General features: G+C 39.7%; 1 protein-coding gene across 4 annotated transcripts in view; it reads right to left on the bottom strand.

Moving 5' to 3' along the window:
- Positions 1–17596, bottom strand: part of RPGRIP1 (RPGR interacting protein 1) — a 72701-nt gene that overhangs the window by 28669 nt on the left and 26436 nt on the right. Inside the window, exons 9-23 of one of the 4 annotated variants that reach the window (XM_032481647.1) lie at positions 16954–17067; positions 15366–15471; positions 14760–14783; positions 13737–13883; positions 13188–13261; positions 11486–11631; positions 10096–10256; positions 9488–9631; positions 8952–9069; positions 6466–6918; positions 6152–6303; positions 5348–5693; positions 3871–4052; positions 3375–3578; positions 2693–2828 (exon numbers count right to left, since the gene is read on the bottom strand). In XM_032481647.1, coding sequence (XP_032337538.1) covers positions 2693–2828; positions 3375–3578; positions 3871–4052; positions 5348–5693; positions 6152–6303; positions 6466–6918; positions 8952–9069; positions 9488–9631; positions 10096–10256; positions 11486–11631; positions 13188–13261; positions 13737–13883; positions 14760–14783; positions 15366–15471; positions 16954–17067 — 2507 coding nt within the window. Of the gene's footprint in view, positions 1–2692; positions 2829–3374; positions 3579–3870; positions 4053–5347; positions 5694–6151; positions 6304–6465; positions 7268–8918; positions 9070–9487; positions 9632–10095; positions 10257–11485; positions 11904–13187; positions 13262–13736; positions 13884–14759; positions 14784–15365; positions 15472–16953; positions 17068–17596 lie in introns of those variants that run through there. The other 3 variants (XM_032481649.1, XM_032481650.1, XM_032481648.1) reach the window with 3 other exon arrangements.

The following is a 17596-nucleotide window of genomic DNA, read 5'->3' as shown; positions in this document are numbered from 1 at the left end:
ATAAGTTAACATTTACAGGTTTTGGGGTTTAGGTTGTGAATGTATCTTTTAGGGGGGTCACCACTGAACCTACTACATTATTTATTTATATTGTGAATATATTTTAAACCCCACAAGCTAATATTTTTCCTTACACAGTCATTTAAAATTAACTTCTATTCTTTTCATTCCTTGTTGCACCTTTGTGTCTTCTTCTGGGATAATTCTTCTTCAGCCTGAAGAACAACCTTTAAGTTTTCTTTAAAATGTAGCTTGGAAGCAAGCTCTCCACTTTGGCTTGTCTTTAAATGTCTATTCTGTTTTCAACCTGGAAGGAAATTTTTGTTGTGCAGAGAATTCTTGGTTGGCAATCAGAAATTTTCTTGCAGCACATTGAAGTTATCTTGCCCTTGGTTTCTGGCTATAGCTATAGCTCTTAATAAGTCACTGTCCATTGATGCATCCATGGATGTGTCTTTTAAATGGATGCTGTCAATATTTTCTCTTTGATTTTACTTTCTGCAATTTTACTCTACTATGTCTAGATTTGGATTTAGTTTTACTTATCCTGCTTGAGTTTAATTTCACTGAATATTAATCTTTTGTTGGTTCTGGAAAACTCTTAAGTCATTATTTACTTTAAATATTGCCTTTGCCCCCTTCTTTCCCTTCTCCTATCTTTAATTAAGTGTTGTTTAGAACTCCTCATTTTATATCTCTTCCCCTCTTTTGTATTTTCCATCTTCTTGTCTCTCCTTGCTTTATTCTGGATATTTTCACCAATTCTCATTTTAGTTGTGTCGATTCTGCTTATAACCCATCTAGTTCCCTCATAAATTTCTGTATTTAGCAGTTCTATCATTTCTACTGATTCATTTCCAAATTTGCAATGTATTTTGCAAACATTTTATAATTGATTCAGGCAAAAAAAAAAATCCACATAAATGGATGCCAAAGTTACTTGGTGAAATCTGATGAAGAACAGATATTTACATGGACTCAAAATATCTTCTCATAGATTACTTAATAATTACAAAGGGAAAAATAATACCTTTATGAAGGAAAAATGTGGCAATGTTTTCTTAACCAAGTGATCAAACGTAACATCACCAATAATGGGACAAACTGACATCATGTAACTCCTCGTGTGATATAGTGAGGACACCATATCACTTTTGTGGCATTCTTATAAAAATTCATAACCTGAGTCTAATTATGAAGACACATCAGACAAATCCAGGTTGAGGAATACTCTACAGAAGAGCTCACCTATACTCTTCAAAAATGTCAATATCGTGAAGGACAAAGAAAAGATGAGGAACTGTTCCAGGTTAAAGGAAACCAAAGATACGTGACTAAATGTAGTTTATGATCCTACACCATGCTTAGATAAGGAGTTGGGGGGAACTCTGCTATAATAAACATTATTGGGACAATTTACAAATTCTGAAAAGTGAACTGGACACTGGGTAATAATCTATCCACGCTAAGTTTGCAGACTTGATAATTGTACTGTGGTTATAGAACATCCTTTTTCTTACTGAAATATATACAGCAGTAAGCAGGCCTGATATTCACAACTTATTCTCAGCTGCTTCAGAAAAAACATGATAAAGCAAAACATGTGAAAATGTTAGAAGTTGATGAATTTGCAGGAAGGGTTTATGTGAATTTTCTGGTCTTATTCATGTAGCTCTTACGTAAATTTGAAATTATTTTAAAAGAAAATGTTTTTTTAAAACTTACAGTGTCAATTTTCATAGCCCCAGTCCCTGGCTAAAATTTTACAGTTCATCTTTTATCTTCACGAAAGTAGTAAACAAGGTTGTTATGCAAATTGGGTCTAATAACTCCAGACTCTGGAGTCCTGGTGAGCTTCAGGTCAGCTTTTTGTCCCTCTAGCCTGAAAGAGCCCAAAGCACAGACAGTTCTCCCTCTTAGAGTGTAAGAGGCTCAGAACGGTGCTGCCATTAGGCTGCCAGACCAGAGCGGGAAGTCCTGCCCTGGGCAGACCATCTGCCTACGTTGGGTAAAAACCAGATTCAGACTCTATCCCACTTTTCCACCCCAAAGTCCACCAAAAGCACGGTTCTACCTCTCCACTGCTCCCTCCTGAACAGCAAAGTCCCAGGGCGGAAGCAATTCCAGCTTCCTCTCTGACCTCCAGTCACCACCGTGATCTAGGCTAGGTGATTCCTCTCTCCTTTATTGCTTTTAAGAAACATTAAGATTTTTAAAAAATATATTAACTTTAGCTTTTCATTTGTCCTCAATAAGAGAGTTGGTCTGAATTACCTAGTTTGCCATTATTATAAAATGAAATCATGTCTACTTTTCATTGTAATACAAAAGCCTTGCCTTATTTTTAAAGAAACTTGGATTGACATCACAAATGAGCCAATCACACTTCTCTTATTTCTTTGTAACCATAATTCACAAGACCCTGGAGAGAACTGACATTTTAAACTTGCTAGCTAACTAAACTGGCTAGTTAGCTAGCTAGCTTTCAATACATATAAAGCTACTTTCTTTGAGAATTACAGCTTGGTTGGCCTAATCAGTACACTTGTAAAGTAAAACTCAGCCTAGGGTCTTCAGTACTAATTTTCCATGAAAATTTCAGCAATGCAAGATGAAGGAAGAAAGTAAGTAACTGGCTTGATAACATAATTCAACAATTACATAGCAAAGTCATACTTTAAAAAGACAATACCATTCACAGGATATAGGGCTTCCTTCTGTATCCGTGCTGAATGGGCTGATATCATTTCCTCTTCCTTGTGCTGATTCTTCAAACCACCATCTGCAGAGATCTTAAGCCCTGAGAATTTCCATTCAGTGTAGTTCAACTGTTTCAGATTCAAATAGAATTAAATATAAGTATATTGTATAGTTATAATAATTTAATAGAATTAATAAAATTAATATCACATATTATTAATTATATAACACAACAGAAATAATAATGTAATTATATAATTATGTAGTCATATAATAATATATTTATAATCTCTCTATATATGTAAGATATATTTTAGGCTACATAGTAACTTTAATCCAGTTTCCCACGAAGAAAAGACAGCATCAAGCACGTAAGCAAGTGTTCAATAAATACTTGTTCTTTATTTTGATTACAGTTGAAGTGGCCTGGTTAGGACTGTGGTACTAAAGCATAAGCATAAACTGCAGAGTCCATAATCTGTTGAATTAAATAACACTGAAATGAAGTGAACAGTTCAGAGGTTTATTAAACTATTCACATTTTGTGGAAACACATGCTAGCCACAAAAAGCCACGATTATTGCTTATCTTGTGTGCCTGCTTCTATCTCTGAGAATAATACATGGGGATGCTACAACCCATATTTTAGTTCCTCAGGGTTTCCAAGGCCTTACCTGTAGCGTATTTCCATTTAAGATGTTACGACTAAGATACTCCATTCTGTTCTTTCCTTGGATACCCATTCTTTTGCCATGTTTTCTTCTTGAGTAGGCTGCAACCTGGTGTTCCCTTTCCTTTATTTGTCCCACCTGAGGAAGTTTTCCCTTAGCTTGATACTGGCCAGTTTCAGTAGGAATCTCAACAGATACCATCTGGTCCTAAATAGAAGGATCAGAGACAGTCTTACAAGATGATAATTTAACAGCCTTGATATGCAAGAAAGGGATTTTTGAGCTAGAAATTTCATTTCTCTCCTGCCATAGAGCTGAGAGATGTCATCTCTCTCTCCTCACCACCCAGGGTTTTGTTCCATCAATAGCTTCATGGCATTATAAGGGATGTAGATTAAATTTGCAAAACACATGCCATTCACAGAAGGAATTTCTTTTATGCCAACTTTAATACAGTCTTCCTTAAATCCGCTCTACAGGATTGGTGGAGATCTGCTACCTGAGGAGGAAAGGCAGCTTTTTTCTCTTCAGTTGTGGTCTCTAAACTGTCCTTGGTGTTCTTCTTACTCTTAGCTTCTGGTTTTGGGAAGCTCTCTGGGGGCAGGTAGCAAGACTTCCAATCCAAGTGCACCTGAACAGATCCATTAGGTTTCCCTGCAGGGTCAGTGAGGTTAAAATCACCTGAGAAACACACAGATTATTAATAAGATCCAACCACATGAAATAGACAAATGAGTATGAGCACCTTATCTACTACCTCCCCATTTTGAATTTTATCATACTTCATCTGTAATTAATTAACATCATCAAATAATCATGATAATACTCTCAGAAGTAACATAATTTGTAAATCAAATATGCTTCAGTAGAAAAAAGTAACAAAATATCAGTAAATATCTATATCACTCAGAATATTCACTCAGAATATAAGAATATTTATAGGGGAAGATGGGCATCTCCAGGTTTCAGGAAGGGATAGTCAAAAGATGCACGAAGAGGTATAGCTTGCTTGTTGTCAGTCACCCAGCCAATAAACAAGAGCACATTCTTATTACTGTTACCAAATGGTTGTTATGCCTTAGGCATACCAATAAAACCATTATCTACACTCAAGTGGTCCCTATTTCTAAAATAACAAAAGCTAAGAAAACTTAAGCAAAATGGCTTTTTCCAAATGCCAGACTTCTGATTAATTTAACAGATGGCTCACATTACCTCTTCTCTTTGGCAAAGAAAGAGTTGTGAGCAGAAGTGTCAGCTTTTTTCTCTTTTTTTGTTGGGGTGGGGGGCCAGTGAGCAGGGCACCTGTAATACTGGGAGGAGCAAGGCCTCACACACTTCCTGGAACAGCCAGAAGCTTGTTACACATGGTTGGTACCTGGCTACACCCACCCACACGTCCTAATGGGACTCCACTGCCTCCCGCTCCCAGGACTGCAACCAGAGAGCTGACCCTGGGGATGAACACATGATAAAATAGTACAGAGTTCAGCTCCATACTGGGAAAAGTATCCAAGAAGTCTGTCTTTGTCATGATGTGGCATGGAAATCTAACTGTGCCTAATGTTTAAAAGAAGTGAGAGAATAACAGGGGAGGATTAAGGACACAGTTTATAATCTGATACCTAGTCACGCACTAAGAAACAATCGGTCTTAAGTAAAGATGATTACTGGGATAATTACTACATAGATGGAAAATGTTGGTTCAAACATAGAGGTATGAACTTCAGATTGGTGGATCTACCCACTTGGGAATCTTGCTTCTGTTGCTGAAAAGAAGCAGAAGAAGCCAATGTTTCCACGTAATCAGTGAGGTTCTAAGTCTTCTACTCTGTCACTCTTGACAATATTCTCAAATCCCTTCAGCAGGTTTTAAGAGAGACTGTTCCAAGCAAGTAATCAAAGAAGAGCAGAGTTAGGACAGGGAGACACCACTGGGCAGAGAGCATAAAGACGTAATAACCTTGAACTCCCACCTGTAATGGATTTGTTTTGTGCAAGAGGAAGCAAGGGCACTTGGACGTGGCCAAGGTAAGAGCCAGGCTCTGGGTCTTCATCATCAAAAATGTACACAGACAGGGCCTCCTGCCTCAGATACTGATCCAGGTCAGAAGTCATGAGCACTGGGAATCGAGCCTGGTCTCTGAAGTAGGGATTGTTACTGGCTGGGATGATGGTGGTGTCGTGGTCAGAAAAGGTAAAGAAGCGATACATGGCGTATGGACTGGGTTGGGCTCCCAGCTGCCGTCGACTCCGGAGGCCGTAGCATCGGATGATTTGCACCCGCAGCTCATTCTGATGCTTGCAAGTCTCTGATCTGGACTGAAAAGATGTTGGTCTTGAATTGAGGAAGAGGGCAGACTGAGAGAGTTGTTGCTGGTGAAGCCCATCACCCTTGATGAGGAAGAGCTATGACCTAGAGAACTGCTGACTCCTGACTGGGTGTCACAGAGAAACCTAATTAGTGACTTCCACCCGCCTGCAAACTGGCTCTGGCAGACAATTACCTGAGGGAGATGCTGGCACTCAGACCTTAACTTAGAGAATGGAACGGAGAAGCTGTTTTGTTCACCGCAGGGCGAGAGGTAGCTAGCTCCCAGGGCATGACTTCATTTCAAATTCAAGCGTGACCAAGGGAAGAATCTGGACTAGTTGTGGTGTGACGGTTTTTCTTTCATTCACATTCAACAAGTACTTATTGAGAGTGGAAGACTGAGCTGTTCTCATGAGCTGCTTGGCTGATTCTCCTCTGAGATGCATGGGCACATCCTTTTTCTCACCTCGTCCTCCTGGGCCTCCCAGGCTCCAAGCAGATTGGCTGACAGGTAGGCCCGGGCTTTCTTTCGCTTATTGTATGCCTGTAGGCTGGATCTTATGGGGAAGCGCAGCCTCATCCAGTACTCTAGCACCCCGAAGTCTTCTCCACCAGCTCCTGGGTAGCAGAAAGTACGAAAGGCATGGAGGATACAGGTGGTATGGCGAGGATCGAGAATAAAGGCAGAGGAAGAAAACGGGAAACCACCAGAAGAGCAACTACACACTTGGGACAATTCCACACTAGTCCTGGGAGCTGTGGGAAGCTGACAGCACTTACCAATAAGTGTGACAGAGCCATGGACCCTCTCCACAGTTTCTAGCACCCTGTCAAAGCAAATCCATCCAGCTGCAAGGGTGTGGTGCTCACTGGCTATAGCCTGGTGTAGATCAAGCTGGGCTGAAGCCCCCTGAAGGTAGCACAAGAAGAGGGAATCTGTCTCTACCGCATACTGGGATGTGAAGTCATAGAGGGGCTGCGGCCCCACAGCTAGCGGGGTACAGTGGGTTTCAAAGTCATAGAAGGAATAGGTGCAGAAAGTGCTCGGTTGAGTGTCTCCAGCCTGAGCCAGGGCAGCAGATGTCAGAAAGGCCTGGTGGATGTGCAGTTCAAAAAGATTCTCACTCTGATGCCATGGAGAAATGTCCACCGTATCCTCATCTCCATGGGCTTGCAGTGGTTCCAGACATAATGACAACTGTCGGGTGCCATAAGCCACATCTTTGAGCTGTTCTAGAGGAGAAAGAAAACTGCCTATCCATTAAAGGGTACAGAGCTCTTCCTTAGGGTAAAGGAAGGTGGACAGAAGGAGAACAAAAACCATGGTGGAAGTCCAAGTGTGACTATTTCAAGAAACCATGTGATTCGAAAAGAAAATCATCAGAATGACAACTAGGTGCTTTGGATTCTGATGGTGAAATGACCCAATACCTGCTTTAGGGATAAGGCACAATATGAGTGATCAAAAAGTAAATGCTAAGCTCAGGAAAACACTGGAGGCACAATTTCATCTACAGATGACATTGTTTTGGCTTATGGCAAGATCCTATGAATTAACTGATAAACCCATTAGAGAAGCAATAGAAACACAAAATGTGAATATTTCCAAAAGTTTGGCCTATTGGCCATGGAGAGAATAGCAAGTTATGGTCCACGGTGTCTATTACGTTACACTGGGCCCCACTATGATGATTCCGCTTCTCCAGCCAGATCAATCACAAGGATCTTCATTCTGTTAAGAATTTGATTTCATTGTAATAAGGCAAAAAAAATCCACTTTAAGTCAAAGAGTAATATAGTAAAAAGTAGGAGAGGGCACTTTCTGGAAAGAGGTTGAAAATATTGGCAATAAGATGTAAAGCTATGTAAGACAGTCTGCTAAATCTGTATTACCTCCCGCATCCAACCAACCAGAAACTTTGATATACAGTCTGCTTCAAATCGGGGAGTATTTGAGTCATCACAGTGTGTTGATGGTGAAGGTCCTATTTTAAGAGTTAAAGTAGCAGAATAAAAATATTTTGGATACATCAGAATGTCTCCCTGCCCAAAATAAATGGAATACAGAGGTTGAGGAATGGTTTCTTAATTGATAAGATTAATATAACTAAATAAAATATATTTAAAAATTTGCATTACATGACACAAGGTTAATAATATTAAGCATACAAAGTACTTCTACAAATTAAGAACATATTATTAACAAATGAGTAAAGGGCAAGAATAGGCAAGTCTCCAAAGAAATAATATAAATAACTGGTAAACACAGGAAAAACTCTTTAGCCTTAGCAGCAATGAAAGAACTAAGTTAAAGCAAACGAATCTTCAGAAGTAGGTAATGGTATTATTTATCCTGCACTGTCCTGGGAGAAAGACCCTGTAAATCCGAAAATCATGAGAATTTCAATCCAAAAGATTTCCTTTGTTACATGGCAGGGACCTTTGGACAGACACCCTGGCGTGCATAAATCATGCCCCAGAACAACCCATCTCCCTTTACTCTAGTTCCATGCTCACTGAGTGACCTTGTTTTTGATTCCGCTTTCCAGAGCCACTGTCATAAAATAATAAATGAATATTCTGGTGTAAATACCAGTCTTCAGTGAATCTGGTTAGTATGAGTCAGATCTCTCACCACTCAGCATTATTATACCCAGCTACAAACAAACAGAGCCAGTTTTCTCAATATGCAAGGCTGGGACCAGATCCTGGTTGGCAGTGACTGTACTAAATACAGGAAGTGTCACATTTATGAAATTTGCATTAAGTTCCTAGCCAGCTGCCCTGTTATATAGACATCCTCAAACTGTAACAAAGAATTCAGGGACTTTCAGAGAGAAATCACAGAAAAGGATGATGAGAAATGAGTGATGAAGCTCTATTATCTCACAGAAACTGCTCTAGAGGCCTGGGCTGAGGAAACAATCCTGAGAGGGAGAGTAACACCGCGAGGGCCAACAGTGATATACTCTTACTTTCAAGATAGATTCAGCAGTTTCTGGGTACTGTTGAAACTCTCCAGAGAAATCAGGGAAAAGACACTGACATGATGGAGGGAAAGAAGCTGCTAACCTTGTATCAGAACAACCAAGATGACAGGATAAAGAGCAGGAGGGATAAGTCATATACCGAGCACATAAGAGGGGGCCCTCTAGACAGGTGAACGGAGGGGAGCACAGGCATTTAGCTGTGTGATAGGTCCCAAGTGAGGTGAACAAAGGACTAAGACTTGCCGGATATCGGAAGGCCATGGCTTCTTAAAATACCTTCCAGCTGATTGATACGACTGTTCTTGAGATCTAGGAGTCGATTCAACCTCTCCAGTTTTTCTTTGTGATTCTTATTTTCATTATCGGCTTTTGTCATCATTGCCTCCAGTTCCTCCTGAAACAAAATCATGTCTGAACTTTCCTATTTCAACGGCCAAGAACCAAAGAGCCCAGATAAAATGGTGGCACTCGCAGGGGAAAGGAGACTCAGCTCTCTCCTTAGCAGGGCAGATGCATCTACTAGAAAAAGGCCTGGGTTCCTCACAGACCCTTCCAGGATCAGTTTTGCTATTAGTGCCGTTGGGTAAAATTTGAACCCAGAAGCATCACACTTGCCATCTTCATTAGCTAGCCCCTTTACTGGCTTCTACGCCAAGGTGCCGTGGGCATGTGTGAGTCCTCAAGCTCTTCACAGGACAGTGTATCACCCTGCAACAGCCCTGGAAACTTGGGTCTTGCTTCAATCCCAGGCTTGTAAGTGGTTCCCAGGTGCCCATTTATCTATCCCCTTCCAGTACCATCTTTTCTTGCACCTGATAACACATGTTGATTTTGCGCTGCAGAATAAGCATGTCTTTGGTCTTTTCTAATTCCAATGTGGTCTCTGCATGGGATACTTGCAACTCTCTTAACATCTGGGACAGCTTCCTTTCTTCTTGTTTTTTGGGTTCACAGGGCTACAGAGCGAAAAGCATTGGAAAAGGCGGGTATAAATATGATAGGAACAGTTATAACTATTCTTTATAAAGCTGTTGGTAATGTTAAAATACCAGCAGCAGAATACACTCCAAAATGTAAGAAGTCCTGAGTTAGTTCACAAGTGTTCTCTCCCCTAGTTCCTCATGTTCAATAGCAGCAGTGAGTAAGTTATACAGCCCTCAATGGCTGTTTGCTCCTTAGCAGATAATTTCAAGTCTTCATCTGAAAAAGGTTCTAAATTTTATGAGTTCTACAGTGTGGAAAAAGTCTGTAGAGCTCATGAGGCTATCTCTACTCTCAGTCTTCTCATACCCTTCCAAATATTGTCCTCAATCAGGACAAAATGTTACTCAGTTTGTTTTCTAATCCTTTCATGTTTTCAAGGGATATTTGCCAGCCATCCCCCTGCAGAAGGGACTTGCTTAATTTAAGATGCTCTTACCTCTATCTGAACAGTCTCCTGGAATAGAACTGGGTAAGTGGCTGGCTCAGATTGCCTGTCAGGAGATTGGGAAATTGTGTCTTTATTTTGGAGTTCCTCTACTTCCTGCTTATGCTTCTGAAGCAGATTGGTGACTTCGAGCTTCAGATCCTTGTTTTGAGCTGGAGGAAAAAATAACACAGAAAGTTGAAACTCCGTGGTTACCAGTAACCATGTTAAAGTTGGACAGAGTGTGAATTAAATTTTCCCACTAATTTTAATTCATTTTATAAACTGGCCCTTAGTGAAGTAATTCTCTCTCCTACAAAGGTGTTCTAGCTTAGTGACCCTGAGTTGATACTTGGTCTCCAAAAACATAATCAAAAAACAGCGGCAGAACTGCAGTATGGAAGGAAGAGCAACAGCAACAACAAACACCAGAGCCACCTGACTGACTGGGAAAGTCCAGACTTCCTGACAGCACCATGTGAATCAATATCTCCCCAACTCCATTCTGACTTCTATGCTATTGGCTCGCTGTGACACCCACCTCCTCACCCACCCTGACCTGGAGGGAGGGAGGCTGGGCATTTGGACATTTCTGTGTGTGTGTGTGTTTGTGTGTGTGTTTCAGGAAACAAAGGTGATCAGTGTTTAGTGTGATTATTTCTGTATCATGCAGTAGAGAGGTTAAATTAGATTGCCCTAAAGGCTTCACAAGACTCCACTTGTACTACAAGATCCTTGGCATGAGCGCCTAAGCTCTATTTTTTTAATGGTTCCTGCCCTTAATTTTCTGGATGTCATATTTCTTTTCCTTCAACTCTTTTACGTGCATATACTAGAATCTGATGAAATACAAATTTGATAAGACCAAATATCAAAGACTAAGTCCAGGCTAGCAAAAAGAAGGGTGTCAAAGGTCTCTGATGGTATTTTAAAATCTTCAGAATAGCTACTGTGATCCAAGAATTAAGAAAAGGGAAATGGCAGTGGTAACCAAGAGCAAAAATTTGCTTCTTGATTTCAGGTATCAGGTGCTAAAACAGAACAAAACAAAACAATCCCCAATCACCCTAAAATGACTGATAAGAATAAAAGGCAGAACAGTTCACTTTCAATACTTTCAGTAAATAAAGTGAATGCTTAAAAACATTATAAAGTAAGAATTGGCACCCTCTCACATGGAAAGTCATTACATAGGGAGAAGTCTACGTGTGAAGTAGGTGTCAAGCTTTCTTGACTGTGAATCTGATCTGACTGTCAGTGTTCTTATTCTAGTTATCCAAGAGCCACGCAAAAAGAGAATCAGGTGTCAGGATCGGAGAAACGCTGGCCCCAGCTCCCTCCCCCCAAACCAGATGTAGAGGATCCCTCCTTTGAGAGAGCTCTTGAGAGAGCTTTGACCTACCTTTCTCCCTGGACAGCTGAAGTAAGACTTTCTTCTTCTCCTCCAGCTCAGCATCCAGCTGGTCCTGCAGCTGAGAGACTTTCTGCTGTAGCTGTTCTCCTACAAGCTCATTGCTCCACTGAGGCTGATTGCTGCTGTCCAGCATGCTGAAAATGGGAAGCAAGTGAAGGGGGAGGGGAGAGTTGTCAGATGGACACTCAAAGGTGTGTGATATGACGTCTTTATTACACAGTTTCAGCATCTCCTGGGCCTAGTTGACCATTCATTTCCCTGCACGTTTTTTCTGCCCCTGCTTTCTCTGTAACTGTCATTCACCAACTGTCTTGGAACTTTTGGGTCCTACTGAAGAGCTGCTTAGTATCACTTCTGTTTAGGTCTTGAAGATCCCACTAAGGAAGCTACACACATCATATCTATCCCCAAGGGACTTCTCCAGCATGATGGCTTTCTTTAGGCGGGGAACTGGCCTGCTGGATTAAAAATGAGAAACAGAATATTCCCATTTTCCTTACTCCATTCATCTGTCTACCATCATCAATGGCTTGTTTAGAGAAAACCTGCCTTTGAACTAGATTGTAAATTACTACACTGAAGGGCAGGAACTAAACTCTTCAATGACTGTTCCCTGCACACCACTGTATCTAGTGGTCAGGGCAGACCCATCTTGAGTGTAAAATGCACATTGCCAGTTCTTGATTATTTACACAAGTGAAGTAACATTGATAATCAATCAATCATTTCTACTTATGTCTTTGTCCTATTTATTACTTTAATAAATGTGGTCTACAAATAACTTGTTTAAGCCAGTATTAAGATTTCTTGGCACTTCCTGACATGATGATCTAAGAAGATAATGTTATAAATAATGAAGGGAAGAGGCCAATAGCCATCTTTGCCACAGGGAGTCTTCAAAGTGGGTAATCCCCACACTACCTTACTTCTCTGAGTTGAAGAGCATCAGCTGTTCCCAGGATACCCCCAAACAACCTCCCAATCTACCCGCTGCTACCGTTCACTGAATCAGAAGATATATTTAATTTTTTTAACTTCCAGGTATTTTTAGCTTCAAAAGTAATACATAAATATATGCTCACTGTGAAAATTTTAAATTATATACAAGTATATAGAATAAAATGAAGGTGCCTCTTTGACCTATTTCAATCCTTTCATCTCATTAAAAGTTTGTGGATACACACACACATGACATAAATAAGGTCACAGTTAACACATCCTTTTGCAGTATGATTTTTCTTCTAACAATTTATCTTAGGCATATGGGTCTACCTCATTTTTAACAGCTTTACACTGTTTCTTTGTGGGGATGCAACATGATTTATTTAGGCAATCCCTATCACAGGAAATTTGGATGGTTTCTATTTTTTATTTTACTATTACTAATTAAATTAACAAGACAATAATTAACATTCTTAACATTCTTATCTTTGCACACACATAAGAGGATTTCTTTAGTTTTGATTCAAAAAATGGAATTATCTGGCACAAAAGAGATGCATGTTTAACATTTTGATAGTGTCAAATTCCCTTGCAAAAAGACCCTGTCTATTTATATTCTTACTGACAGTATTAGTACCAGTTTCCCTGTATCCTTATCAAAACTAGGTATTTTTTTAAATTTGGGAGGTAATTTTCTGTTACTATCTTTTATAACAAACAATGCTCTGAGATCCAAATTCATACTCACTTTTCTAAGAGTTTGTCATAATTGTCATTCAGCAATTTTCGTTCTTTTTCCAAATCTTCAACTCTCTCCTGAAACTAAGAAGGACAGTAGAGTGCCTGAGATGTGATTTTCCAATCTAGAGCCTTGCATACATTCTCCCTTCTCTGTTGCAGGGTAGGACTCGGGTGGGAGATTTTCTATGTTTGTCTCCCACATCTATGAGGATCCATTCGACCAGAAAGACTTGAACCAACTGAAGGTGTGATAGAAAATTTTATTGGAATTAATGAGAATCCTCTGAATTAAATTTTCATGATATCTGGGTTTATACTGTTAGGGAAGCAGTAGGACATTGTAACAGAGTGAAGACTTTGGAGACAGACATAAGTATAAATCCTAGTTTTTCCCCTAATGGTGTAATCTTGAGCAAATTACTTAACAACTTGGCACCTCATTTTTCTCATTTGAAAAAAATTAAATACCCATACTGTTGCTAAGATACACTTTTTGACATCTCTGAAATTGGACTGTAACATACAACTGTATCTTTCAATTATTATTGTTACTTACCTCCTTCAGTGTTATCTGCAGGATGGACACATCCTCCAGTTGGCTCTTCAAGCTCACAGCCTTCTTGCTCTCCTCCTTCAGCTCTGCCCTGAGCTCATTCACTTGGCTGAGGAGGGCATCGTGGGCTGCACCCAGGATTCCCTCATTCTGGGGCAAAAAGAAAGTTGCTCTGGGAATGTTCATATCCCAACAGGAGTGGCCTCAAGATACCAGCAACCCCAGCATTCCCTAGTGGATGTCTCAAGAATGGCTTTGATTTACAGCATGTTGCCTTTGCTCTATAAGCTGACCTTGTTTTTCACCCTAGCATTTCTCAGGGAGTATCATTTCCCTGTTAGTGAGGCTGTTCCACTCAGGGAGACTATAATTCATCACTGGAGCCTTCATTTTCCCAAGGTTCGAATTCAACCTTGGCTCTAAGTGAAGTGCCACCTTTCTCAGCTGCCTTTACTTTCTAAGCTGTTCGGGTGATTTTTTATGATGAAATATTTCTCGTTTTGCACCTAGCCAACTGAGATGTTAACTCTGGAAGTTAAATGTGCATTTTTCTGGTGAACACTTCTGGTGAGGAACAGCTGTGGCTGGTCTTGATGGGAATTCTGCATCTGTGACTCTTAATCACGGACATTCACCCAGCTTCACCGGTACTCCACTCACAGGGGTGCAAATATTTGATAATACCAGTGAAGATTTGCAACCACTTTGTTATATCTCAGCAACTCCCACAGGCTAGAGGACTACTCCTAGGAATTTTTCATTAAAATGCTATCATTTTCTCTAGCAATAGGATGAAAAATATTATTCCAAATATTTCTCAACTCAGGTTTCATACTTCAACTTTTATGAAAACAGTGCAATGAGTATCTTCTGATAATAGTAATAATATCATTTGTCTTAGTAAAAATTATATAACATAATAACTTTGAGTTGTCTAAATTCTAGTGTTACTTGAAGATGAAGATTTCTTTGGGTTTCATTACTCTGATTACTAAAAAACAGATTTAAGGAATCTTTATTAAGTACCTTCTGGAGCAGAGTATCATAAGCCTGGAAGAAAGAAAGACGTATTATTCTATTGATGTATCAACTTGATGTTTATTTTGTTTATCTCCATAATACAAATTTTTTAATATTTATTTTAAAAGACATTGTAAAAAATTCTTATAAATTACATCAATTCGTGTACCTGTTTACTAATTGCTATTCCTTTACCCCTGCCCTAGCTTGCCAGGCAGTCTGTGAACGTAATAGATCATACCACTTCTTTAAAAAGGATGGAATCATTTTGTCATTTTTGAGAAGTTGAAAAGGACTCGAGCCTGCTTCCAAACAGAGGGATAATGGGAAGTACTGGAAAAGGAATGGACTCTGAGTTGTAAGGCTTGGATTTGAACACCACCTATAGATTGTGTGACCACAGATAAGTAACTTAGTTTCTCTCAACTGTGGTCTCCTGTGTGTAAAATGGAGAACATAACACTGGTCTGTGTTTTTAAATTGTTATTTCCTATTGGAGTTTTGTCAATTTACAATGTTAGTTACAGGTGTACAGCAAAGTGATTCAGTTACTAATCTCTTAACTAATTGATTTTTCCCCCCAAAAAAGAACAACTGATGATAGCAACTCACCACCTGAACTTCCGTTAATTGTGCTTTTGTCGCTGCCAAACAGGTATTCCTTTCACGTAAGAGCTTCTGAAGTCGTATCAGCTGTATATTCTCCTTAATGGAAGCTCTGGAGAAAGGAGACAGTGCTAAAACATTGTCTGTGAATGGACAGAGTAAATTACTTCCCCCCTCTGGATACGGACAGGGGACATAAAAGAAAATTATTATTTCTGAAACTAGGAGATCATGTTTTCTTTACACCTGCAAGGTACTGGGAAGGATTTGGGCTCACCAGACTGTCTCAGTGATCCCCTAGTCCTAGCTGCTTATTAGAATCATCTAGAGAGATCTTTAAAATTACACTGCCTCAACTCTACCCCCAAATAACTAAAAGGGAGTCTCTGGGGTAGGGCCCTGTCATTTGTGGTTTTAAAAGGCCTCCAGGTTGAAAACTTCTGTCCAGACAAAATATGTGCACATGGATGTTTATAGCAGTTTCATTCATAATTGCCAAAACTTGGAAGCTACCAAGATGTTCTTCAGTTAATGAATGCATAAACTAACTGTGGTACATCCAGACAATGGAATGTTATTTAGTGCTAAAGAGAAATGAGCAAGGAAGGGTGAGAGTATAGCTCAGTGGTAGAGCACGTGTTTAGCATGCATGAGGTCCTGGGTTCAATCCCCAGTACCTCTATCTAAATAAACAAACAAACAAACCTAGTTACCTCCCCCCACCAAAAAAAAAAAAAAAAAAGGGATGGTCTCAGTCTTTTTAAAATTAAAAAAAAATTTTTTTTAAAGAAATGAGCTATCAAGCTATGAAAAGACATGGAGGAAATTTAAATGCATATTGCTAAGTGAAAAAAGCCAATCTGAAAAGGGTATATGCTGTATGATCCCAATTATATGACATTCTGGAAAAGGCAAGACTATGAAGACAATAAGATCAGTGGTGCCAGGGGTAAGGGAGTAGGGAGGGATGAATAGGCAGAGCACAGAGGATTTTTAGGGCAGTGAAACTGTTCTGTGTGATACTCTAATGATGGATACTTGTCATTATACATTTGTCCAAACCCATAGAATGGGCAACACCAAGAGTGAACCCTAAGGTAAACTATGGACTTTGTGTGATTATGATGTGTCAGTGTAGGTTCATCCATTATAATAAATGTACCACCCTGGCAGGAGATGTTGGCAGTGGCAGAGGCTGTATGGGGGGAGGGGGCAGGACTAGTATATGGGAAATCTCTGTACTTTCACACTCAATTTTGTTGTGAACCTAAACTACTCTAAAAAATAAAGTCTATTTTTTAAAAAGTTCTCCAAGGACTGATACACAGTGGGGGCGGAGATCCCCTATCTGGCGATTAGGATGAAACAGTTGTGTTTTTTTTATTCATATGAAGTGAAGCAGCAAATCTTCTATTCTACATAAGCATCCCCTTTAGGTTAATCCATTTCTTAACCCACTTGGTACTTCAGGTCTACTTCTCAGATTGAATTCAATCCCAAGCATTCTCTTTTTCTCTGAGATGGAGGACAGGTTCAAGCAAGAATCTCTTTTCCAGTTTGTTACGACTCGAGGTATGGAATGCCACGCTCTTACCGAAGCTCTGTGGCCTTCTGAGCACACTCCAAAGAGCTCCTCTGTTCACAGTTTTCATCTTTGGACCACATTTTCTCAGGAGACTTGAGTGGTTCTTCCACTTCCATAGTATTGCTGGTCATAATGTGGGCACTGTTAGGCATGTGACTTTATGACTGTTAGACCAATGACTTTAGCCATAATTATGACTTTGCTAAAAGAAATTATACTGTTAGAATTAGGAACAAAAAGAAGAAACAGAAACTGCCGTTACAGGAGTTTAGAACTGGGCTCTCACATATATAAAAAGAAGGTAGAGGAGTTAGTAATCTTGGCATGCGTGGAGGATAATCTTAGAAAATATAGCTTTCAAGTATCAAACAGGAATATAAGTGAATTACGATCTAAGGGGGGAAATAAAAAGGGAAAGAGAGGGAATACCTTCAGTTAAGGAAAGGGCCTTTATTTTCCTTTCCTTGGAAGACAGAGAGATGCTTATTTTCCATTTTTAAGCAATGAAGTTAGAATTTGACCTAGGGTTGACTTTCATCTTCTCTGATTATGCTGGAAAGACTCAAAAATGCCAATATTCACTTGTTCCCTAAATGATGTTTTTCCAATTAAGGCTGAAAGAGTAATAGCACAGGATAAAGGAAAAGAACTC

Source organism: Camelus ferus, chromosome 6, assembly GCF_009834535.1.
Source record: "Camelus ferus isolate YT-003-E chromosome 6, BCGSAC_Cfer_1.0, whole genome shotgun sequence".
NCBI classification, from domain to species: Eukaryota; Metazoa; Chordata; class Mammalia; order Artiodactyla; family Camelidae; genus Camelus; species Camelus ferus.
Note: the sequence above shows the minus strand (reverse complement) of the source record. Positions and strands in the feature narration are given on the sequence as shown.